General features: G+C 52.6%; 1 protein-coding gene across 1 annotated transcript in view; it reads right to left on the minus strand.

The window, feature by feature from the left end:
* WDFY4 (WDFY family member 4) overlaps positions 1 to 26,436 on the minus strand; it is a 234,469-nt gene that overhangs the window by 98,997 nt on the left and 109,036 nt on the right. The window contains 11 exon segments of the mRNA XM_023761289.1: positions 6,530 to 6,666; positions 7,784 to 7,969; positions 9,365 to 9,486; positions 11,293 to 11,531; positions 14,073 to 14,221; positions 15,466 to 15,580; positions 16,229 to 16,432; positions 19,020 to 19,184; positions 23,025 to 23,150; positions 24,526 to 24,695; positions 24,886 to 25,091. Coding sequence (XP_023617057.1) covers positions 6,530 to 6,666; positions 7,784 to 7,969; positions 9,365 to 9,486; positions 11,293 to 11,531; positions 14,073 to 14,221; positions 15,466 to 15,580; positions 16,229 to 16,432; positions 19,020 to 19,184; positions 23,025 to 23,150; positions 24,526 to 24,695; positions 24,886 to 25,091 — 1,819 coding nt within the window.

Consider the following 26,436-nt stretch of genomic DNA (forward strand, 5'->3'; position numbering starts at 1 on the left):
TTGCCCACACGCATCACGTTGAATTTACTACAAGTTGAAGTGAAAATATTCCCAGTGACAGCCTTTGGAATTTCAGACTGTTAAAATGTCCTACAATCTCTTCAAGATCTTTGACTTTTACCCGTTTTACAGACCTTCCCAGGGAATTCTGACTACAGTTTCCACGGATGTGGTCCTACTTCCTCACGTCCCTCCCTTTCTTCCCAAGCCCATGCCTTTCTCTGTCACAGTCGCTGCTCAGCACTGGGCTCTCCGGAGTCCTGAGCCTTTTCCCCAGCTGAGTGCACCTCCAGGGCCCTCACCCACTGAACACTGATCCAGTGCCCTCACCCACTGAACACTGAGCCAGTGCCCTCACCCACTGAACACTGAGCCAGTGCCTCACCCACTGACTGCTGAAGTGTCAAAGCACTGAACTCAAAGCCATCGGGGATCTGGAGAAGCCTCAGCCCTCCCACGGTGACGGTGGCAGCCTTCTATCTGCACTCTGCCTCTCTTCTCTGCAATGTTTGTGTTTCATGATCTCTTTAAAGTAAAAATAAGTATACAGACACATTTACGCATGAAATAATATGATGTCTGGGATGTTGCTTCAAAATTATTTTGTGCAGAGGGGAAAAGTGGTTAGTCATGGAGATGAGACAAGATTGGTAATGAGTTGGAAATTGTGGAAGTGATGGATCAATGCATGGGAATTCATTTTATTATTTTCTCTACTTCAGTATATATTTGAATTTTTAAACAATGGTCTTTTAAAGAGATAATGGGTAAAGTGGCAGAGCAGATGGTCAAACATGTCATTTTCCTTGCCAAGGACCTGAGGCAGGACTGCCCTTAACACAGGTGCTGGTCCTGCCAGCGTCTCCGCCAGGGCAGGGCTGCTCACGCTGGGGTGAGAGAAGAGGGGCCTGTGCCCACATTCAGGAAGGCAGCCCATGGCAGGGCACAGTCGCCTGCCCACACAGGCAGCTTTAGAGGACCCCAGGGGCCCGGGAACACATGTCTAGTGCTTCCGTGTTCCCTGTCCTTGCCAGGCAGACAGAGAACTCCAACACAAAGCATGTCCTTCGTATTTTAGCGAAGTTGGTGTGTCACCCTGGCTTGTGGTGCCTTCCCACCCACTCTGCTACTTCCCGTAGGGCCCTGGCTTCCCTACACGGCCGTTCCAGCTTCAGTAACAGCCCCTGAAAGTTTGCTCAGCTGTCTCCGAAGCCATGGAGACACACAGGAGCAGGGCGGCCTGTCCAGGGGTATGCTCCAGTGGGGCCCACCTGGCCTGGCATGAGATGATGTTTAGTTGCTCCCAGGAGTAGAGTGGGGGGAAATGCACCTCACACTTTGCCAGACAAGACACAGGACAGGCAGCAGCACCCCTAGAGGGGCTCCCATGGCACCCTACCTTTCTCCTCTGGCCTGCTCCTCCCATGCCCCGACACGCCTCCGCCCGGCCTGCTCCGCCTGTCTTCTGTGGCCCTCTTCCCCGCTGCTCCTCTCATCCTTGCAAAACAGGGTTCTCCGGCACGTTCTTTAACTCCCACAGCTCTGACGGCTGCAGCCCCTCCCCCACGGAATGATCCACAGCCCCCAGACCATCCGCCCTCAGGGTCCCTCACTCCAGTCTAACCTGGACATTCAGAAACGTGCTGCTCCCCTGCTTAACCGCCACCTGTAGGCCACGGCTCCCCCACCGGACCCCATGCTCTCCTGCACCCACCGCGCCACCAATCCCAGGCGCCATCACCCTCTCAGCCCCTCCCCCGGGCCCAGTGCCCATGTCTGTGCACTGTTTCCATTTGCTAACTCTGAGAAACAGACAATGACACAGTTGATATTGTGGAATAACTTCAGGTTTACAGGAAAGCCCTAAAGATAGAACAGGGAGCTCTTGCCCACCCCTCCCCGGTTTCCCATGGTGACCGACACCATTGCCAAGGTGTGTGAGGCAAAACTAAGACACCAGCACTGGCTGTTGATGAATTCATTATAAACAATATCATCTGGAGCTGAGCGGTGAGCGAAGTCAGAGCCCAGCCAGTGAGGATGCGGGCAGAGCCCTGGCCTTCTCCATGCTGGGAACTCAGGCGCCCGGGAGAGCCCAGACCCCACCTCCAATGGGCTGGCACCACAGCCTGTGCCCTGGCAGAGACCTCGTCACCAGGGCCCCAGAGGGGCGTGAAGGGGCCCGGGAAGAGGAAGAAGGGGCTGCGCCTCTCACACCGGCCGTGGCCTCGCCCGCTGAGCCGCCCGGAAGAAATGTTTCCGCCAGGAGCCCAGCAGCAAGAGGCATCAGGCGTGCCCCGCGCTTAGGAACAGTTTCTCTGCGTGTGGAGCTGTCAGCTGCTGACATGATCAGGAGTAACACCAAATGAATAATGTTTCCTCCAAAACCAGCTCCCTTAATTACAACGGAGAGACAGAAGACGCCGAAACGCCAATTTCACGCACTGCGCCTGAGTAATGTCTCCGCTGCCTTTTCCAGATGGCGACCTCGCTGGAGGGACTGATGATGTGGGCATATTTAGGGAAAAACCAATAACGGAGTCTTTAACCTTCAACAACAAAAAGCGTGTTGTACAAAATGTTCCTTGGGATACATTAGAAAATATCAATTACATTGCTCACTGAGGTGTAATCAGCTGTAATAATCAAAATTAATTTTTAAAAATAATTAAACAGACCCCAGGGCAAATAGTTGATGCTCTTATCCTATGACATCACAATGCACATATGTACCTGAGAAGCTGTGCCTTCTGTCAGCTCCGTGTGCGGAGGCATGACGAGTGCGGGCCGCGGTGAGCCCCGCCCAGGACGGGAGCCCCGAGTGGGCCCCGCACTGTCCCTAAGAACCTCCGTGCAGCAGGCACTGTGCCCGGCCCAGGCTGAGCTACTGGCAGAGAATGCTGCTAAGCAAAGATGCAGTTCATTTTTAAAATTAAAACATAATCCACTTTGTTTCAAAAATAATTTGGCTTTTAAAAATCCACAGGTTATAAGCTATAGAAAAGATACACAATCAGGTTTAAGAAGAAACAAACAGGGCTCACATAGGAAGGAAGAAGCGGTGTGGGGGTGCACGCACATATGTGTGTGTATGTGTACATGTGTTTTGCAGAAGTTTACCCCACTACGTGCAGTTATGAGTTGGGCCACGATTTAGCTCCCAAGCTTCTGAGTGCCCGACCAGAGAGGAACGTAAGTCACCCAGCCCTGCTACTCACGAGGCAGAAATCCCAGTTCTTCTGGAACACGGCCGGGGTTGATGTCCCAGGGCTGTCCCTCTCCACTCGTCCAGCCCCTCCACCTTAGGACACCCAGCGCTCGCCTGCCTGGTGCCTTTGCCTGGTGATCCCCTCGGCCTGACCGCTCTTTCCCAGAGAGTAACAGGCTCACGTCCTTTCTTATTTCTCTGCTCCACACCTCCTGCCGGGAAGGGCGGCTGACCACCTCCATCCAAACAGCCCGCACCCTCTCGCCACCCTCTTCCATCCCTGCTCTATTTCCCTCACTGCAATAGCACCCCCACATCCATGAATTTATTCGTCTGTTTACTGCAGATCTTCACCCCCCAGGAAGCAGCCGCCATTAAAGCAGAGAATATGTTCGTTTTTTTCTCTTCTGTAACTTCGGTGCTTACAGCGGACACAGAGTCAGCACTTAATGAATATTTGTTGAGTACGTGAATGAATGAATGAATGAATGAGACCTTAGTTGGTGTAGAAACAGCTTCCACAGCCTGCCTTCACAGAAAGACAGAGCCAGTTTCAAACGTTCCTTTTCCCAGATCTCTCCATGAGTTGAGTTAACAGTGCCAAGCCATTGTGACCCTCCTGGCTCCAAACAGTGTGGCCTATTCAGTTTCTTTCAAATGAGCTGGTCTCTCAACCTACCTCCCCCGGAATCAGAGGCAGCTGAGCGGAGCCAATGGCAGTGACCTCGAGGGAGTCACCCTGGCACTGGCAAGAGGCGGCATCAATAGCCTGCAAGGGTCCCCATAAAATGCATGTCTGTGCCCAGAAGCCCAGCCGTCCCTTCCCTGGCTCCAAGCCAGACAGGCCTGGCCTCCTAGGGACAGTGCTAACTTGGTCAAGGAGCGAAGCGAACCGAAGAGAGGCTGGGTCCCTCCTGACACCGTGCATTGGTCCAGAGCAAATGCTTGGGCACAAGCAGGGATGCTCCAGCCTCCAGGCCCAGTGCAGCGACGCCCGTGTGGGATGGGCTTCCCTTGGTGGAGAAGGCTCTAAGGTAAAGAGGAAGTGTGTAAACTGTCTCCTATTTCCAGAGACTTGCCGTTTTCTGTGCTTCCTCATATTCTGATGTAGACAGCGAATTCCCACTGTGCGTCCAGCAAGCGGCTCTGAAGGCATGACATGGCCTGAGGCCCTGCATGGCGGGCGGGACGGGAGGCCCCTGCACTCTGCCCCCTCCTGGCCGCGCAGCCCTTGACTTACATTCCGTTTCCACATCTGCAAGTGGGGCTCCTGAGAGCTGTGTGCTAGCAGCAGCTGACACAAAACCTAAGTAAGTTATTCACTCAGGCAGCCAGGGAGTCTGCCCACCAACTCGCTGACCAGTGTTTCCACAAGCCACCGAGCTCGGACGCGGCCAGCCTGCTTCTGAACCCAGGGGCCACAGCCCAGTCACACTCATATCCTGGCCTCCCTTCCGTGTCCGGCGCTTCTCCCTATGTCCTGAAGCCTCCCGTCTCGGGAGCTCCGAGCAAAGACACTCCCCTAACCCTAACCGTGCTGCTGGCAAGTGCAGGACGCCCTTCACGCCTCACTCCTCCCCAGACGAGTCACTGACCACAGTGGACACGTGGGGACAGCAGAGCCCAGACTCTGAGCATGTGGGATCTGGAGTCAAGCTCACTTTCCAAAGTTCAATGGGCAGAGAGCTCACACTGTGTCACGTGTCAGTCAAGATCTACCCCCCCTTCCTGGGGGCCCTTTCCCACCGGTTCCCACGGTTGTCTGTCCCGTTGTGGAGGTGAGGAGGGAAGGACTCAGGGACGTTAAGTAAACTGCCCAAGGTCTCCTGACCCTCCCTACGGCCATCTCCAGTCAATGACCACAGTCAGCCTCTGAAGATCAGTGAGCCCAGCATTAGAATATACAATGAGTGGCCAGATTATTATGACCACCCCATCAGTACCTCGCTGGGCCACTTTTTGCCTTCAATACTGCGGCGATTCTTCTTGGCATTGACTCCACGAGATGTTGAAAGGTGACACGAGGAATCTGACACCATGCCTGATGAATAGCACTGTCCAGTTCTGTGAGATTTGATGGTTGTGGAACCAGCTGCCTGATGGCTCTTTTAACTTCGTCCCACAAATGCTCAATTGGATTGAGATCTGGTGATTGTGGGGGCCACCTAAGCAAGGCAAAGTCTCCCTCATGTTCTTGAAACCACTCCTGCACAATACCAGCACCGTTGCATGGTGAAATGTCTTGTTGGAAGAAGCCATCTCCATTGGGATACGCCATCAACATGATAGGATGAACTTGATCAGCAATGATACTTAGGTATGTTATGCCATTCAGACATTTATCTGGCCCTCTAGCAACTTCAGTGGGAAATTATAGCTAATTTGCCTACAAACGTCAGGTGGTCATAATAATCTGGCCACTCAGTGTATGTGTTTCCCAAAAAGAGCCTGCACGCTCTCGCAGAACCTTGCCGCTTCCTCACCAGGAGGTAGTCCTGCCCTTGAACCTGGGCAGAACTCTGTGCCTCTCTCAGCCAAAGGGACCCGGCAGAGTTGATGCTGCATAGCTTCCAAAGTGAGGTCATAGAAGGCTCTCTCTCTATCTATCTATCTCTCCCTTTCTCTCTCTTTCCTTCTCTCCCTCCTTTCCCCTCCCCACGGAAGCTAATCCTGGAAGCCCAGCCACCAGCCAGCATGGAAGCCCGGGACAGCTGGAGAAGCTGTAGGTGGGCAGACCAGCAGCCTCAGCTCAGGTCTCAGCCTAAAGTCAGCAGCTACCACCAGTTGAGCAAAAGGCCCAGGCATCTGGGAGGAGAGAAAACCCGGGAACCTGCTATGCTCCAAATCCCTTTCCACAGTATTCACGATCGCACAAACTCACTGCTGGTACCACACAGCCTTGGAGAAACGAATTAGAAAGCCCTAATGCCTCAGCCCCACCTAGGAGGAGGCTCTAACCTGCATGCCAGGGACAGCGCCAGTATCCTGTCCCCCTCGCTGAGCCCACACACCCAGTGCCCGCTGAGCTGTGGGCCAGCGCTGCCTGTGCACACATGACAAGGAGCAGGGGTCGCAGTTCCGTTTGGTTTTTAATGTCATGAGGAACACCTGCTATTGGTGCTCGAGGAGAGGCGTGTGCACTTGAAATTAAAGCCCAAGACCTGGCTCCCCGGAAGCGGCCTCAGCTGGGGAACCACAAGCGCCCGGGAGAGCACGGAGGAGCATGGAGTTAGATTTGTCTAGTGACAACAGAGAGAGGGGCGTGGCTCCTGGGGTCTGAAGAAAATGCCTTGTGTCTCTAAGGAAAGGGGTGTGGCTCACCTCTGTCTTGCACTCGGGGTCCTTGGCCTGCCGCCCCGGGATCAGCCTCATGGCCGAGGACAAGCTTTCACTCCACGAAGTGACTTTGCTGTGATGTCCGACATTCGAGCGACTGGCCAGAGATTTCTTCTCAGATGCTGGGGACCAGGAAGCAAAGACTGTCAGAGGGGAAACTGAGAGGAGACACACACTATCTACAGCTGCTGGGCGTTCAGATGCCAGCCAGCACTGCAATAGGGGCCAGCCCAGGCTGCAGCTCACATCGCCGGCTTCTGACTACGAAATACGGGACAGGTTTCCGCATCCCGCCCGGCTTAGACCCCTGGCTCCACAGGTCACTGACTGCTGCGCAAGTTAGCTAAAGTTCTTAAGCCTCAGTGCTCTCCTCTGTGAAACGGGAATAAGAGTATCTGATCTCCTTGTGGTGTCGTGGAGAGTAAATAAGATTATGTGTTTAAAACACAGGCCCTGAAACATAGAAAGTTTGCAAAAATATGGTTGTTGGCAAAAAGAGAGCCATTTGTGAGCAGTACAGTCCAGCTCACCATGATTCCCACATTGTGTACATGTGAATAAGAGGGTAAGCGTGTCCTGTTTAAGTGAACTTTTCTCTGAAATAGAGTCTGACATTTTGACTTCAAAGTGTACATGTATGCACACACACACACACTCGCCAGGGCTAGCGGGGGAAGCCAGTGAAATAAGAGGTGCTGTACTGCCAGGAGCCGGGACAGTACACCCGGACATAACCAGCTCTTCACTGGCTGTGACCTCGGGGATGCTGGGAGACGTAAAACACGTATGAGACATAATTTGACAGCAATGGCCTCTTTAAAAACAAAATGAGAACATCGTTCTCACGGTCGCACTGATGAGCATGAGGGTAAAACGTTGCATCGTTGACAGAATGCGAGGGACACTAATATCTTTGGGTGAACACTTCCACTTGGAACTCGCAGGAACCAAAGCTCTGGTGGCTGCACTGTCAGGGCAGGACAAAGCTCTGGTGACTGTCAGGGCAGGACCTAGACCCCCAAGTGCGGCCCCGGGTGAGCGCGGACTTGGCGGCCCTCCCATCTAGATTTCTAGAATCTCTCACTTGCTTGGCACCTCTGGTCTTCCCTTCACCTGCGATGCAAAGCAGCGTTTAACCTTTGTGAGCCAGGATTCACGAGGGTTCCGTATGTGAACCCCACCCCGAAGGATGAGGGCGGCCCAGGGAACTGGGGAAGCCCTGAACCCAGTGACAGAGACCTAGGTAATGCTGCCAGGCCTTGAGCATCGTCTCCTCCCAGAGCGGGGTGACCTCGTCCATCTTCACTTCTCTCTCCCCGGGTTTGACGGAGAGATCGATCTTGAAGGTGTCCTCCAGCTCCTGCCATCTCTGCGCCATGAGCTGCTGCCAGAGAGCGTGCACGGTCCTCTGGATGCTGTGCTGGACTGAGAGAGAGGGCGCGTCAGCGGACGCCTCCGGAGAGGGTGCACCGGCCCTGCTTTCATTCACATCCTGTTGAACATCATCCTGGCTCTGCAATGCTACCGACATCTATGTGAGCTGGCCCTCCCCTGCATCTAACTTCCCACCACCACGCCCTGCCGGCCTACATGTCCAGAGCTAGGAATCGTGATTGATGGGTCCAGGGAACCTCTTTCTCTCACCTCCCAATTCTGTTAGATGCCTAACGCTGTGCCTGTGAGAGCTCCCGGTAACGGAATTGCTTCCCCCAGAAAGCTCCTCCAACCTGCCCTATATTAGCCTCTCAGAGGAATGGACACCCAAACTCAGACTGTGCCCTGGCGCCAGGACCCAAGACAGTCCTCTCCTGCACTGGCTCAGGGTCCCCACCAGCCACCCATCTCAGCGCCTGCATTTGCCCAGATATGTACAAATCTACCACGCCGCCCTGCCTGCTCTGCCCCACCACTGTCACCCCATGGCGGTGCCTAAAGCCCCTCTGACCTTGGACCCCTGGGTCCCCCCTCTGTACCAGCCTCTACTGTCTGCTTTTTCAGCCTCAGGGGATGGACATTGCTCAGTCCACTCTGCCAGCTAAGTCCCTAAGTGCTAATGTTCATGCTGTCACTAACACTGTGAGAGTAAAATTTAAATTCACACGATTTTTGAGCACTGGCGTTGGGTACCGATCTAACCAGAACACAGGCTCCCGTGCCTACCTCTAGTATCACAAACTATCCCCTGTAAGTGGCAGCAAGCCAGCGTGGTGGGAGGGGGTCTGCTGAGGCCTCCTGGCCGGAGGAGCACTCTCTCAAGCACACGGATCCAAAGGCTAGTTATTCTTTTACAAACTGCCAATCCCTTTAACTTGACATGATACTAGCAAGTCCAAACATACCCTCCATTAAGCCAAATATTTCATGAAGGAAATGAGTTTATTTCCTCCATCCCCATTTTTCTAGGGAAGAAGGTCAAAGAGACAGCTACGTAACAGCTTGAACTGGGATGGCATGCCAGTCGCTCTATCTAGTTGCCCAAAGGAAAACTCAAGAGACCCACCGAGATGGGAAATCAACTTACTGTGAGGTCCTCTGGTTCTTAGTCGAACCAAGTCCCTTAGAGCTCTCTCTTCTTCCATCCATCCCTCCACCCATGCCATTCCATTTTTAATATGCAAAAATCACTCCAATTTTATTCCCCATCAGGTTATCCTGCTTTAATACTACATCATTCTGGGATTTTTCAGGGATTTTTCTGGCCTTTGAATGTCTCCTTCGTACATGTTTCCTCATCTTGGGAAAGATACACTGAAGAATGCAACCCTAGCAGTTATCACTATCCATCTACTTCCCCCCAAATAAACAGCAAATAAAATGTACCATCAGTCAAACTTGGGGAGTCATCCACTCTCTTCTCTCTCGTGTCTTCATTTGGAGAAAGAAACACTTGATGATAAGGAGTCATTCTAGGCTTGGGTTCCAATCCAAATCCTTCAGGATAACTAGCAGACAAGAGATTTTCCCGATGAAATTCAGTTCTTTGGGATTGCACTATTGTTCTTTATTACAAACTAAAGGCCCGGTGCACGAAAATTCATGCACCCGGGAGGGTCCCCCAGCCCGGACTTCACCCTCTCACAGTCCGGGATCCCTCAGGGGAAGTTCAAGCAAAGAGCGTATGACAACGTCCAAGACAACTATCATACAATAGCATCCTGGCAAAGGGGAAACACACCAGCCTTTTATTCCTGTCTGATTAAAGCCACTCTGTGCTCCCAGCAGACCCCCCTGAACCCTCTCCTGGTTTCCCCATCGTTGGACTCCGTCATTTCTTTTTGCAGCACTGAACTCTGCCTTTGAGTGGCCCTGACCTCATCCTGCTTGGCATGGGGCTGGGCCAGCGCCAGGGGCCTGTGGCCGGCGCAGTATGACAGGCCCACACTCGAAGGGCCCGTGCTTGGACTCCTCTGTTACCACAGTCATTTCTGAAGAAGGGGCACTCATTTGCACTCTGCCAGGCCCACACGTCCTGGAGTCGGTCCTAAGTGGGGCGTGGTGATTTACATACTAGGCTCCCCGTGAGCTGTGTGCTCCAGGGCCCCTGGTCATGTGAATATCTATGTGTCCTCTCGTCTGGGTCCCTCAGCCCACCAAGCAGAACATACACTCGGTACATGTTTTCGGATTGAACCAAAAATGACAAATAAAAAAAATGAAAAAATACAGCATATGACAATGTCCACTCTTGAAATTTCTAGAATGAAGTCCCTTTGGATCTTGGAGTCCCTTTCTAAACAGAGGATGTTCAGAGGGCGGGACTTCAAGCACACATGCAGCCGGCACCTCGTTCTATCACCTACACCTTCAGTATAGACAGGAGCCAGTTCTCAAATACAGGAAGCAAGGCCTCCCTATTTAACCCACACACTGACAGTGGATGCTTTTATTGCAAACAAACTAAAAGGCAGGTGCCTCCTCTGGTCCAGGGCGCTGGGAGCATTTTCCAGTGCTTCCCAGAGAGTAACTGTTTTGTAATGTTCAGTAGTCAACTCGGCAGGATTTGGGGATCCTTTTCTCCAGTAATTTGTACGTAACTTGTACTGGGACAAATACAATCAAGGACAAGAGCAAAATAGAATATCCCACAGTCCTCTCTGGCTCTGCACTCAGCACGGCTCTCCACTGATGAGGTAACAGTTGCAGGCAGCATGGCACCAGGCACTGGTGATGCCCGGATACACACACTCCACACACAGAGAGCAAGTGCACGTGCACAGAGAAATCCAACACATTCCCAAATGTGGGGCTTCAAGGAAAGGATTAAGTGAGATAAAGTTTTTGTTATTGGTATTTCTTACACAAGTGTAGTTATGGTTGTTATTTTATATCATGAATTGTCTATATATTTTAGTCTATAAGCAAAATTATTCCTGGCTTATATAATACAATTTCTTTTATGTTTTTCCATTCTATGGTTTCTCAAATGTTAATGTTCCTGAAATCTGCCTGCATCATAAAATCAAAGTGCATATTTAATGTTGGGGTTTCCTGCCCCCAAAATAAATCAATGAAGAATCTTACAACTAAGAATTGTGGAGATAGTGTAAATTATTATTTTACGATGATTCTAGACACTCAGTCATATGGACAGGTTTGAGGAAGACCTATCATATTATAAACATTGCACATAACTCAGACAACCAGATCGACAAAAGGGTTCTGTCATTCTATTGACCTCAGCAGGGCCCCTCTGCAGGTTCCTTTCTCCCTGACCGCAGTGGGCACGTGAGCGGCTCCTGGAGTCTTACCTCCCCTCGCTGAGCTGGAGCAGACAGTGCATGAGGCACAGCAGGAAGCTGGCGTTGGAGTTGTAGGTGGCGAAGATGATGTCCCAGTGCTCCTGCAGGAAGTGCAGGACGCGGAGCAGGCCCAGGCCCTCGGAGAGGGACTGCTGGGGCTGGGAGAGGCAGTACAGGATGACTTTATTCAGGCTGCTGTATAAAGTGCTGATGGTGCTGTCCCTTTGTGAGGAGGCATTCTCAATGACCTGGTCATGAAATAAACACACACAGACCTGCTTGTGCGCACTGTACGGTTTTAGGAACAGACCCCGTTAACTGTGAAAATGATACAAGCTCATTCTTTTCTGTATTTCAAAATTTGGCAGGATCTAAAAGTCAAATGGGACAACGGTCTCTACCTTTGAGCTTCTATTTAAGTGAGTGATCAATAAAAGGCAATTCAAATCATTGGATTTACCAAAATTTGGTGTAAAAATGTTAAATATACCACAGTCATATTATGGAAAATAGCCAGGGGACCAGAGAATTCTGAAATATAGGTAAGAAGGTTGGCCCTCGGTGTATAAGAACATACTATTAATAGTGCCTAATTAAAACATGTCACTAACTGTCCAGCATGTTTAGTAGTATAGTATTGCAGGCACCGTGCTAAGCATTTCTGCACTGGGTTCCACACATCGCCTCGTTTAAGCATCCTAACAGAACGATGAAGTAGGCACTAAGATTATCCCACTTTAGAGATAATGAGGCTCAGGGTCAAAGAGGCTAACTGGTCAGCAAGGATCAAACTCACACCAGGTACTTGACCCTCTCTGAGCCACCGTACATCTGAAGGAGCACCTTAACACTAATTGGTCCATCCATTTACTTGGCTTCATCAAAAAGCCAAGTACCATCAGAGGGGCGCTGGGGCTGCCAACTGCACTCTCCCCAGGAGGCACAAGGGGAAGGAGGGGGCCCACATGGGACACTTGGGTGGGAAGGTAGGGGCTCCTGGTTTGCAGCCTTAACACTAATTGGTCCATCCATTTACTTGGCTTCATCAAAAAGAATTCATAAAACAAAAAATGTGTGCAAAACCTCCAGTCTATTAGAAGGTCATTCATTAGCTATAGATTGCTCTCTTAGAATTTTATGGGTACTGTGATTATTTATACTAATGAAGTTAGTTTTATGTAAATATGCTGTAATTTGAGATTCATATTTTTATCATTGTCTTCTGCTTCTCAGATCCGTCACATCTTTCAAACGGAGGTTAAGAGTTATGAGCGCCACCAGCAGGAGAGAAGGATGGCAAATGTGGGCAGCACTGAGAGTCCTCGGGCCAGACACCCTGAAGGCACATCAGCCCCAGCCGCACCCACTCTGAGGCATTAGCTCTGAGTGTTCGCTTGGACCACTGGCAGCTGCTGTGGGCTGATCGTTGGTGGCCCCTCCCAAACTTCATATGTTGAAACTCTAATCCCCAGTGGGTGGTATGAGAGATGGGGTCTTGGGGGAGTGACTAGGTCAGGAAGCTACAGCCCTCGTGGTGGGATTCCTGTAAGGACAGGAGGAGACCAGCGAGAGATTTCTTCCTCTCTGTCCATCATGTAAGGACAATATGAAGATGGCCAACTGCAAACCAGGAATGGGGCCCTGAGCAGACAGGAGACCTGCTGCCCCTTGAGCCTGCGCTCTCAGCCTCGGGAACATGAGGCGTCACTGCTGGCTGCTGAGTCACCCAGTCTGTGACTTTGTTAAAGCAACTGAACGAAGGCTCTAATTTTATTTCCCAAGGATCTAATTTTAACCTTCTCAGAGCTGGCAGGGCTACTGCTCCCTTTGGAGTTCTTCTTGCAAAGAGCTCTGAAGACATCACTTTCAGCCTGGCCAGGCACTGCGTCTCAGCCTGGCTGTCACCCAGGAGCCGTCCTGGGGTCTACAGGCAGCTCCCAGACAGAGGGGCGCTGGGGCTGCCAACTGCACTCTCCCCAGGAGGCAGGAGGAGAAGGAGGGGGCCCTCCTGGGTTCCTCGGCAGAGGACACACCAAGGGCAGGAGGTGCTGACAAGAGAAAGTGCTTCCTCACCACCGCAGGCATCCCACCGGCTGGGACCACCATGGACCGCGGTGAGCTCCTCGAGCAGGGCCCTCGAGGAGAGAGCGAATGGCCACTTATGGAAAGGTTTCCAGGATGAAAGGAAAGGAACCCAAAAAGAGTTCAGCTCTAGAATTTTGAGATCGTGTGAGTCTACGTGTAAAGAAGCTGTGCACATGTACACACACTTACACCTAAGGGTGGACCTACTGCACGCATTTGCATATAGGGGTGTGTTTGTGGATCTATCTGAGAGAGAGTACACATGCAAGAAAAACAGGGCTCGGTACAAACAGACTCTTGTCTTGATTTCAGGAAGGCCCAAGCATGACGCTAAAGCAGAAAATGAAATTTGACTTTTGAAGATAAAGACCTTTCTGCCCCTTTCTTTGTTGATGAAGAATAACAACAATTAAGATGAAACTAACAATCATAATAGAGTCTTGAGGGGGACAGAGCTCAGGTGCCAGCATAGGGGACCGTGGCTCCTGACCACTGAGACGGACCTCCGGTGGCCTGAGGGACCCGCAGGACCCCCACAGCCACCAGGTACGGCCGGGGCTGTGAAGGTCCTGCTCCTTCCTCCCACCCATCTCAGGCCGTTTCTAGGGAGGACCGCAGGTCAGTCGGACCACCTGCACAGCAGCAGCACGTCAGACAGACACCGGTCGGCAGTTTCCACACCACCATGGCCAGCGGGTTCTTACCACCATGATGTGTTCTGTGAGGATGTGCCTGGGATCTGCTGAGAACATTCCACTGTACAGCTTCTCTACCAGCTTCTGGGTGAAGTGGGTGATGATCGTGAGTGAAGGAGCAGCAGCAGCTTCTGAGTTTGGCTGAGGCTCCTTATCGCCTAAGGTCAAGGTCAGGTGAGGAGACAGACGGAGCCTGAGACATCCTCAGGGTCTGAGTGGCCTTCTTTCCACAACATCTCTAATCCCTCTTGGTCACCACCTACATCTCACTCACTCTTCATACCCATTGTAGCCCTCTGTGTACCCCGGGTGCTGAACATGGGGCTTACCCACAGGTGTCCAATGAAGACCCACCTATTCAAATAAATTGGCCTTGAACAATGTAGTCAGTGATAGAGCCCAGTGGAGAGGGAGCAAGTGTGGGGCACTGCCTCTTCCAGTGGCCATTTGGAATGAGGGTGGGGGCACACGGCGGCATAAGGCAAATAGGAAGACTGTGTGGTGACCTGAGGCCCTGCTGTGTCAGGCAGAGGAGGAGGCTGTAATGTGGGTCATCTGTCCATGCTCACCAACACGCCAGGCCTTGTTCTCAGATGTGAATGCTCTAATCTCAGCTAGTCCTAATAACAACCCTCCGAGTTAGCCTCATTGCTGTCCTCACCCACAGGCTCGGGCACCTGTCCGCAGTCACACCACAGCCAGTGACAGCCAAGAGCAGAGCTGGGTTCCCAAGCTCACACCTTCCACCCCTATCTGCCACACTGCAGATACCCCAGGAGAAAGGCCAGTAGCCAGAGTGTCCATGCTGTGAGGCGAGGAGGAGTCCAGAGTGTCCATGCTGTGAGGCGAGGAGATGAGTTGTGTCACTGAGGAATTCATGGCTCAGAGACCACAGAAAGGACTATGTTTAAACTCATCAGGAAGGTGTGGCTGCCCTGGAACTAAGGCTTATGAATGAAGCACCAACCTGAACCTCTTAGAGGCAATGCAGCATCTTTACCCGGGTTCATTTGTTTAAGAAACATTTGCTGTGCCCAGGCATAGGTGCAAAGATGCCGAGCAGAAGGATGCTGAACTGCAGTTGACATCTCAGCTTCCCTTATGGGAAGAGGACACAATTCTACTGAAGGTGGAGGAGAAGTGGTTTTAGCTCAGAGGGCAGAAGGCCTTTCTGCCTCCGAGTGGCCCACCGGTGGTGCAGATGTCATGGAAAGAAGTGAGCATGCGCTCCCGGGGTCCCCAGGCAGGACCAGTGAGCTCTTACTGCAGCTTTGCGGAGAGCATCTTCCGCGCTCCTAGGAGTCCTGCAGCACAAGGACCCAGGCCTCCTCTAGGAGACGGCTCTCCTGCTCAGCTGTCAGCAGCTTGTGTCATAGCAGTGAGGAGCAAGTCACCCACTCACCTCTGAGCATCGACACGTCACCTCCTCTCATCATGTGAAATATTTCCATGGTGGAGAGCAGGACCTCAGACTGGAAGTCTCGCTTCTGTTGGCTGGTGGCATTGTCTGGAGAAGCCTGGAATCACACCCAGAACTCAGACAGTAGCCACCCGGCCATCATACCCACTCAGTGTCTACCGAGTCCCCTTGCCTGGCCGGAATGCTAATACCACAGCTGCTGGGAGTGTGGGCTGCCAACAGCTCACACCTGCCCCTTCTCCAAGGCACTGCCTTCTGCTGACCAAGTTGGCTCACCCAGGAGGCGATGCCCACCTCCTGAGGTAAGAAGGCAAGTCAGGGTGGCCCACCAACAATGACCGCCTGGCAGGTGCCTCAAGGTGGGGCCACCACTGGGATGCAGATAGCACACCAGTGCTCCCCTTGGGGCCAGGCTGTGGCTGAGACCATTTCCTGGCTAGCTTCTCCCTCATCCTCCTGGCATCCTTTCTCTGCCCCCCTGTGAGAACAGCCCTGAGAAATCACTTCTATTCAATCCCTGCACCAGGCTCTCCTGCTAGGAACCTGCAAGACCTGCCCTCGGTCATCTATTCACTCACTGCTCCCTGCTCTGCCAGGGGCTGCAGGTCCTGGAGCCCGCCACAGCGCTTTTCCCAGGAGCTGTTTGACTATGAGCCAGCTCTCATAAGAGATCAGCCCTCAGGTCTCCCTGCACACCCCCCTCGCGGTGCTGGGCCTCCCACAGTGCCGTCCGCTGTGCACTCACCTCCAGCAGCACCTCCAGCGGCAGCCACTGCTTGGGGCTGGAAGCTGCAAGCAGGAGATCCCTCAAGAGGAGCTGCATGAACACCCTCAGCTGTTTCCGTGTGGGGTGGGACTTGGCAGGAGCCTGTAGACCCTCCACGATGCCCTCACCTTCAGCCTCGGCCCCAGGGCTGCTGGCATTCTGGGCGAACTCAGTGGTGACCCCCTCAAAGACAAGAGAACCCCAGAGTGAGTGGCTCGCACTGCCTCAACGTGCTTTCCTATCTACTGCTGAGGGGTGCCTGGGTGACATTCTGATCAAACACATTAACATGCAAGGAAATTGAGGATCTGCAGAAGTAGGTGGCTTGCCCAGAGTTCATGGCTCATAAGGGTGCCTGCTCTGTCCCTGAACCCAAGGGAGGTGGAGTCCTGGAGAGAAGCGGAGCGTGGAGCTCGCGTGGCCTGAGGGCTTAGCAGAGAAGCCCAGCCTGTCCTGGGCAAGTCCCTCCTCCTCAGAGCCGCAGTTCTCAGCAGCAAATGGAGATACGAAAGGGACGCCACAGAGACGGGTGAGCTCCAATGAGAGAGCCATGCAGGCCACAGTGTCTGCCCTGCACATGTCATCAGCTGGGCCCACCTCCTGGGGCCCATGTCCTGTCAGCCAGGCTGTGGTGATGGTGACAGGAGGACCCTCAGGGGAAACAGGTGCTAAGCTTCAGCAAGTCCTGGCCTCCAAGTCCCTGAGGCACCGGCCTTCACATGCTCATTTTTTACTTATAAAAATACAGGGAGATTAATGAAGCAGGCACCATGAGCCCAGCCACGTCAGAAAAACAGAGATGCTGGGAGGCAGATGACATGCCCAAGGACACGCAGCCAGGGACTTCCAGTTCCTGCCAGTGACATTCCAAGAGCATTCACCTGCTGGCACCTCCCTTTGCACATTCACAAAATTAATGTGGCCGTTCTTAATTAAGCCATAAAATGGATTTAATGGCACCTAGGGAGGTGGTGGCCACATTAATTAGCTCTACGCGGCCTCAAAAGGGAAAGACGCCATATAAATTTACAGCAGGCCGCAGGCTCTGGCCACCAGCTTCCTGCATGAAGTGGATCTGTCACATTTTCTGTGCAACAAAGGCCTTCTGGAGCAGACTTGAACTGGGACACGCAAAGGAGGTGTGGAGACACGTGCTGGAAGTGGAGCCAGGGGCCCACGTCAGAGCCTGGCTCCTCTGATCTCGGCCGGGGAGGTGACTTTGGGCCAGACCCGCCCCCAGGCAGAGACCCTGAACAGGGAGGAAGAGCCAGCCAGCTGGAACCCCGACTCAGCAAAGGGTGAGCTCGCCCACTGTGGTGGGGAGAGGAGGGGACCTAGGCTAAACATGTCAGGACTTCAGGGTTCTGGCCACCTCCAGGGGACCTGCTTGGGGGGTGGTGAGGGTCAGCCTGCAGGGCTGTCCTTCCTCCCTGCCCAGCCTCGGAGGCTGGGGTCCGATCCCCACCCCTCCAGTGCATCTTTTTCCCTACTCTTACTTGTCTGCTGTATCACTTTAGTTGATATTAACCCAACAAACCATTTTATCTTTTTGCAAATCTAGTCTTTATATTTAGTCTTTTATTAAAACAAATTACTCCTGAATTTTATTTGGCCATTTGATTTGATTTTAAACTGATGGCGATAGAAAGGGTATGGGCTTTATGGTGAGAGTGTTGGGGGTAGGGAAGGGGCTATGGCAAGAGATGGGTGAGGTTTAAATCTTGGCTCATCACGTAGTAATCATGAAACCGTGATGTTTTCCACTCTCAACGTTTTGCAGGCTAGGCTAGGTCCTAAGCCCCCCACTGAGCCCACAGGACCTTGCCAGCGCCGTGTCCCCGCTGTGACTCTCCCCCTCCCTGCCCTGCCCCCGACTAACACACACCACCGAGCAGGCTGCCAACAGGGTGAAAAGCGGGGTGGGAAGCACCGGGCCCAGGGCTGTTGTGGGTGTCCAGTGGGTGGAGGCTGTCAGGGTGCACACACTCCGCTCTCTCACCTGGTCCTTCAGCAAACACTCGTGGAGCAAACACTGCCTGTCTGCACTCGCCCTCCTTACCCTCCGGGCCCTGCCGCCGCTCCTTTCGCTGCAGTGACAGCCTTGCAGAGGGTGTCACTAGCTCCCGTTCCCTGTCCATCTCAGCTTCCTACACCGTCAAGGAGGGTGACCGGCAGGCCTCTGCCCTTCACGCCCATCATCACCCGCTCCTCTCGGCTCCCAGACTCTCACTGCATCCCTGGGCCTGGCTCTGCCTCAAACTCTCTCACATCTCTTCCCAGAGCATCTTCTACCCCCACACTCACACCTCGTCCTCAAGACCCAGCCGGTCCCTCTGCCCCCAGCCGCCCTCTGACTTCAAGGAGTCCCGAGTCACGGTCTGCAGACTGGAGGAGGGTTCTGAGGACAAAAAGCAGAGGAGCACCGGCCTCCAGTCCGCCCGCACCCACCCACTGGGTCTGGCCCACACGCACCCACTGGGGACGGAGTCTGTTGTTTCGCATTATCAGTGGGAGGGAATTCCATATAGAATTGACGTGATCTGCCATCAAATGACTGAGGTTCCTAACAACTCGAAAAAATGACTGAATCTGAGTTTAAATGACCTCAAGCTGCATTCCAGCTGAGAAAGGAAAAGTTGCTGACTCACTGTTCCACCACATCGCCTTAAATGCCTCTTATTTGGGGGCGGCAGCAATCTTGCCCTTTGCTCTTGAGGGATGACACCCTTTGCCCCTGATTTCACTGGGGCAGAGGAGCGGCGTGTCCTACCTTGTTTGTTCCCAGTGGGAAGGTGACGACGGCAAAGGTCTGGAGGAACTCCGGGGCCCGCCAGGCAGGGTCCTGAGGGTAGGCACTGTGCACCTGGCCCAGGAACTGCAGCACGCTGGCCGGGAACTGGTGCTCCCCGGCGCCGTCTCCAAGGCCTGTCGGGGGCTGAGAGGCACTGGGTGAGGCGTGTGTGGGAGCCCGAGGGTTGGGAGTCTAGGAAGGAGACCTGCTCTCCGAGACTCTCAGACACCTCACTGCCAGGCCCCTAGACGACTGACACGGGCCCTGGCACCACCCGGGGAAGGGATTCACATGCACAGGATTGGTCTGCGGCTTCACACTCTCTTTTCACCTCTCACCACCCTCTGAGGCAGGCCCGCATTTACCCCTACTTCCCGGATGGGAAGACAGGCAGAGCGGTCAGAGCTTGCCAAGGTCCCGGTGGGTAAGGAGCCGAGCCAGGCGCTGTGACCCTGCCTCTCTTTCCCGTATGTCCAATGGCCTCTAATGACTCGGCGTGGCCTCTGTGCTCGGGGAACTTGCCAATCAGGGTCGGCCTCAGCCTTTCAGAGCCCAGCTGTCTGCTCCCAGCGCTAGACCCTGCCTTGGCTTATGTGCTCCCAGGACTGGCAGAACTTGAGTAGCCCCCTCCCCACCAGCCAGGGATCTGGAATGGATCATCTACTGAGCCAACATCCAGTCCCCAGAGGGACCTGGGGACCTCCACACCACCACCACCATAACCTAGCCTCGGTCACACGGCTGAGTCTCCATCCTGGCTGCACACGAGTGTCCCCGGAGCTCAGCTCCCTAAACTGGCTGTGCCAAGTCACTCTGTCTGGAGATTGGCTCCAGCCCCAGACTGTCCAGCTGCTGCCTCAGGGCCTGCCCTAGCGTGATGGACAGCCTGCAACTTGAAAACTGACCCACCCTGCAGAGCCAAGCCAACAACCAGATGGAGGGTGCTCAGCCTGCTCCTGTGATTGCGCTAAGTGGAGGTCGGGTCCTCCCCTGGCCAGTTGCTCAGCCCCGCCCCTCCCATCCATGGCTGCCTCATTTCCCAGGAGCTGCTTCTAGACCTGGCCTGTGTGCATGCGCCAGACATCCTGTTTAACAAGTAGATACCGAGTGCCTGGAACTGAGCCTCATACTAGAACACTCAAGCCTACTTATAGAAAGAAAGGCAATGGGCATGGGGCAGCTAGAAACCTGATTTTAAACTGGATCCTGCAAGGGTTTGGTATGGGCTGAGCAGGCAGCAGAGAGAAACTGCTCCTGGGGCCCCCACACCCGGCTTTTCCCCAGGTCCTAAGAGCGAAATATTGATTTCCAGAGGAATACCAGCGATCAGGTTCAGAGAGTGGTTTCTGGAGTTCAATGCCTGGTTCGAATCCTGCCTCTGCCTCTTACTGACAGTGTAGCTTTGGCCCAGTCCCTTTCCCCTACACCTCCAGTCCCAACTCTGTAAAGCAAGGATTGTAACATGAGCTATTTCATTTGGTTGTTGTGAGGATTGGATGAGACATTTGGTGCCTCGGGGTTACTTCCCAGTGACTAGCACAGGGTGAGCAGAAGCAGCTGGGAGAGGACTTGAACTTTCAGAAGAGAAACTTGGATTTTGTGTGTTGGACAACCAGGACCCCTGAAGGTTCTTAGGCAATGCGGTGACCTGGAATGTAGGGCTAGCGCTGGACACACTGTCACATGCCCCTGCTCCACGACCCTGCCTGCGTGAGCTAACCTCACCGCTGTTTCTACATTAGACAATGGAGATAACGCTGTTTCAAAGGATTGTTGCACGCGGTGACTGCCGACCATCTGAGAGGCCAGCAATGCAATACATTGGAAGAGACGTGGAGCAACTGGAACCTTCCAGCTAGAGTAGCAGCTGGTGAGAGTGCCGTTGGCACGTCACGTTGGAGAACTATTTGGTGCTATCTGCTAGAGCAAGTCATGTGCACAACTGACGGACCACAATGTCACTCCTGGGCATATTTCTAACAGAAAAAATACGTATGTCTGCCCAAAGACATGTACAAAGCAGCTTTATTCCTATTTCCAAATGGAAGAAAAAAAAACACTCACAAGAATAGATAAATAAATTGTGATCAATTATCACAATAAAATACTACTCAATAATAAACAAGGATGAATTACTGACACATACAACATCACAAGTGAGTCCCACAAACATAAGGATGAGTGAAAGAAGCCAGATGCAAAGAAAGCATACTCTCCAATTCCATTTCTATCACATTCAACAAGAGGCAGACTACCCTGTGGTGGGTTAGTTACCAATGGGCAGGGGAATGATGTCAAACCAAGTGAAGTTCCGAGCAAACAATAATATAAAAAAGATAAGAGAGAGAAAATAAACTTTGAGAAAGATATGCTAGAGTTAGTCTCTACAATTAAGTTTCTGGTCTTTTTCTATTATCCTTCGGTTTTTGCCTTTTATATGTTGGTGCTTGTCTACTGTACTTGGCACATGAGGGTCTAATGACAGACATCTTCATTGAACCCAACGGCCGTGAGTGGCTTTGCTTCTGTCACGTGTTTAGATCTCAGAAGGTTGGGTCTTGTTCACTGACCAATCTGCAAGTCACTCCTGTAACACACCAGTGAACCATTTTATGTTTGATATTATAATGTTAATCTTTGGTCTTATTTTTTTACTTCTCTCAGCATGCCATGTATTTTCTTTATTTTAAATGCTTTCATGTTAATTCTTTTGTTTTGCTTTTTTAAAAAATGAAACTAATTGGTTAGAAAGGTAACAGATTCCTGATGCTGCAAACAGAAAATACATCTTTCCAGGCACCCAAGGTTAATCGTGACATTAGGCCTGTGGTGGAACTCTGAATAGCTCCCAAAGACGGGAAGCGTGCAGATCACATGCTCTGACTAGGACCCAACAAACCGAGATGGGCAACCACAACGAAACAGACAGCTCAACCACGTGGGCACCGAAAAAGATGAATTGAGGCCTTTCAAACTGCAGCACAGAAACTCCAGAAAACACCCAGAAAATGAAGATGCCAAACATCAAACCCTTCGAACTAGCCAGAAAAAAACCCGGAGGATGATCGGCTCTTTAATAAGCCCACAGGCCCTCGGTTTTTCCAGTAATGGGAGGAGTGGGCAGAGGACAGTGTGAACTCATCAGTTAAGAGTAAGAAGGAGAAAGTAACCACAAAAATTAAATGAATTAAAAGAGATGATTTGTGCAAATTAAATAATTGGGAAGATTTTTTAAAATTATAAATTACCTAAATTAGGTCAAGGAGACATTTAAAAGCCTAAAAAAGTCAAAAACAAACAAAAAAAAATCAGGCCCAAGAAGTTTTATATAAACAATTTAAATAATATAAAAACTATGAATTTAATATATTCCTAAATGTAAACAAGGAGTTTTTAAAATAAAGCTAGTATAATTTTGATATCAAAAGCTGACAGTGGCCTTCATGTCTTAAATAACCTCTCCTCCCACCTCGGTGGCCCTGGGTGGCCTGAGGGCTCTCCAGGCATCGCAACCCCCCCCCCCCTACACACACACACACACACACACACACACACACACACACACACACATAGGTGGCTGCAGGCCAGGAGGCCGGGCAGACAGAGGTGAGCTCCTTGAGGGGAGCGGCCCATCTCCCCGCCACAGGGCCCCACAGCTCCTGACGGAAAATGTTACCCAGAAACGCTCGCTTTGATGAACGCATGCATCCCCCAGTGAAGAAAGTCAAACGACTACACAAGTGGGAAATAAAAGGCTTTTGGCGAGAGTGGCTGCACTGCACTGAAAACATTTCGGCTGGTTCCCATTGTGCACCTGAGTTATCCCAGAGCCGCCTTGCCCCTTCTATCAAGGATTCTGCATAACACTTCTAATGGCTGCCATCACTTGGACACTGCTGGGATAACTCCATAAGTGTTATCCCTCCAACCTTGTCTGCCCCCCTCAACCCCCCCCCCATCACGGCATGTGTGGAAGGGGCTCACCCGGCTCATGGTGGCCTTCAGCATCCTCAGGAGCAGCAGGGCCCCCTCCGTGCACAGCCCGGCCCGGAGGACTTCCTCTGCGCGGTGCGCCCGCAGGAGCCCCTGCAGCGTGGCGTCCAGGCTGTCCTGAAAGAGGAGGAGGGCTGCAGAGACACCCGCCAGTGCACGGAGTGTCCCATGGGCCCCGTTCAGAAAGACAGGACAGCAAACCCCTCTGCGGCGGCCGCTGGGGGAATTTCAGCCGCTCGGTGCCTGAGGGAAACACGCACGTCCAAGAAGGTACTGAAGACCCCGTTAGCCACTTGTGCTGAGTTTAGCTCTTTGGTCTGACACCACAAATACTGTCCAGTCAAGGTCACTGGTTCTTTGCAATGAGACTAGAGAAGGCGCGTGAGGGCTCCAGTTCAGGGGAAGGTCAGGATCCTTGCAGGCAGGCCTGACTCTGCCTCTTTAATGGGCTTGCAGAAGCCGTTCCAGCCCTTGCACCTTCGTTTCCCTCTCCGTGAAATAAAAATTGCACTGTCAGCCCCACAGGGTGGTCATAAACACCAGGTGAGGCACATATCTCCCAAGGCTCCTGACGCCCAGCAGCAGTTGTTCCCTGGACACATCCTTGGAGCGATGACAAGGCAGGGTTTTGTGAACTTAGCACAGCGTGCAGACCCTGCTGTGGAGGTGGGCTTTGTGCCACTATTATTATATATCAAGATTTAGATCAGCCTTCTGTTTGCAAAGCTATGACCGCTCGCCATTTCAATTCAGGGCAGTTCAACTCAACTCGGTTAAGACCAAGAGACAATTTCTGATGCTGCTATTTGCCAGGGACCCAAGAAGGCGAGTAAAGGCGGGTCTGTTGTCCAGGCACTCAGCACCTAAAGAGAGAGGCGGACGTGTAAATGTGTCCGTGCCACATATGGCAGAGGATGCTGAGGCACTGGCAGGACGGCTCCCCCTGGAGGGGGTGAGGCAGGTGACCTGGGAGGGCGAGCTCATTAAAGGCACAGGCTGGGCAAGCACAAGGCAGCTGCCTTGCTGGGAGGTGACTCAGGAGGATGCCAGCATGAGGGCGGCAGGGAGGGAGCTGGGCAGCTGTGGGGCAGGAGACTCGGCACATGGAAGGTTTGTATTCGAATACCGGGGAGTACCAGGGGCACCCCTAAGGTGAAGGCATGACAGGCTCTGATCTGTGGCGGCAGCAATTGGCCTCCCCCTCCCCCGCCTTCAGCATGGGTTTCTCTAGCTGTGCCCAAAGGAGAACAATTCACCAGTGGACTGATGAGAACGGAGAGCTGCTAGGAGGAGGATGGGGTAGAGGTGGAGGAGGTCAAGGGTATCTGAAGAGCCAGCCAAGGGGTGTGGCAGCCGGGGAGAGAATGGGTCAGGACAGTGGAAGCAGGAAGATTTGGAGCGAGCTAATGGAGAGTCTGAGGGAACTGCCTTAGTCATGTGGCAGCAGAAAACCCAGTGTGTCACTCCATCCCTGGGGGCCCCAAGGACCTACTTTGGGTCCACCCGTCAGCTCTGTGAGTGGCGTCTGGAGGAAGAAGGCGGACACGATGAGGTAGACTTCCGGAATGTGAACGTGGTGGGCCAGAAAGTCATTCAAGACCCGGAATCCAGGAAGCAGGCAGGGGCCCTGGTCGGGCGCAGGAGGGTGGCTCTTCAGGTTATCTAAGGATCGGAAGGGGCACACAATGCCACTGAGAACAATGCAATTGCTTCTAGCCACGGTGGGGACTGGCACAGGAGGGAATCCCCTGCCACCCACTCCCCCCAGAAATGCCGGTTCGGAATACACGCCATCACACAGGGGCACAGACAATGCTCCACAGGATCCTTTCCCTGTTCCTGACATGCGCACCCATCAGGATGTCCGCGCCCTCTGCACAGTGTTCCACCCAGGATCCCGCAGGCAGGCCGTCCTTAAAGCGCTCGCGCAGGGCGGGGCTTGACAGAAAGTGCAGCAGCAGCTTCAGGCCCAGCACAGTGGTGCTGGGGTGCAGGTGGCCCTGCAGGAGCAGCAGAAACCAGCCGGGCCCCAGGCTCAGGAACACCTCCTCCATTGTCCTAGGAGACCAACAAATGCAAGCGTCACATCCAGAGACGATGAACAACATCCAGCCTCACTAGTCACCAAGGAAGGCAAATTAGGATTAGCATCTCAATACCACGTAGCAAGACACAGATCGCATTTTCAAGGAACAGTAAAAGAAACGCTGGCAGAGTTGCTGCAAAGTGGTTGAATTTGTCTATGAATGGCTGACGTGTAAATTGGTCAAAGGTTTTCAAAGCAATTGGCAACTATGTATCAATAGATGTGAAGCCTGCAGGCCCAGGGGAGCTGTACTCCACTGATATTCACACTCATGCAGTGTCTGATGGCCATCCATGTTATTACAGCAATATCTCTATATATAAAAGGCTAAGTGACCTGCCAACTGGCCGGTAGTATGACGTGCACTGACCACCAGGGGGCACACACTCAACGCAGGAGCTGCCAAGCGACAGCAACTTTGCAAAGTGCCCTCTTGCACTCTGGGACCCCTCAGGGGATGTCGGACTGCCGGTTTTGGCCCAATCCCTGCAGGCCAGGCCGAGGGACCCCCACCTGCCAGAGGGACCCAGGACCCGGCTCACTCTGCAGACTCCCTTCGAGCCCTGGCACCACCCAAGGTGCGGCAGGCCGGGGAGGGACCACAGGAGGTTGGCTCCAGAGCATGTCCAGCCCATCTCACCCAGTCCCGCCCAGCCAGCCACCTTCTAATTAATTTCCTTTCAATGTGCACTGGGCCTCTAGTAGTCATATAAAACACATATTCCCTTTGGAAATTCACTGGGCCTCTAGTAGTCATATAAAACACATATTCCCTTTGGAAATTCACTGGGCCTCTAGTGGTCATATAAAACAGAAATGGTTATTTACCTCCCTTTTGAAATACACTGGTCAAAACTAATCTAAACTGAATTGTTCAAAGTGTCTGCATCTTTATCAGTTTAGGCCAAAAAAAATTACATGATTTACTATCAGGTCCAAAAATGATTTTAAAATGATGAGTCTGGCTAATACAGACTTGCTAGAGGGAACTGGGGAGCAGGGAGATGGGCAGCAACCCTAGAGGCAATGGCTCAGCAAAGACCTGGCCTCCTGGGAGCCAGGGAAGGTCTGCCTGTCCCAGACAGTGTTCTCAGCATCAGCTGCCAGACTAGGCATGGTGAGGGTGTGGCCACCGGGCTAGGAACCAACAGACTGTTCTGTCTTCTAGCCCTGTCTCTGAACTAACTAACTGCATGACTTTAGCAGAACTCTTGATGCGCTCTGGTTATATCCTCAATGATGGTGATAGTGATGGTGATGGTGATGGTGATAGTGATAGTGATAGTGATGGTGATGGTGATGGTGATGGTGATGGTG

Source organism: Myotis lucifugus, unplaced genomic scaffold, assembly GCF_000147115.1.
Source record: "Myotis lucifugus unplaced genomic scaffold, Myoluc2.0 scaffold_206, whole genome shotgun sequence".
In the NCBI taxonomy this organism is placed as follows: Eukaryota; Metazoa; Chordata; class Mammalia; order Chiroptera; family Vespertilionidae; genus Myotis; species Myotis lucifugus.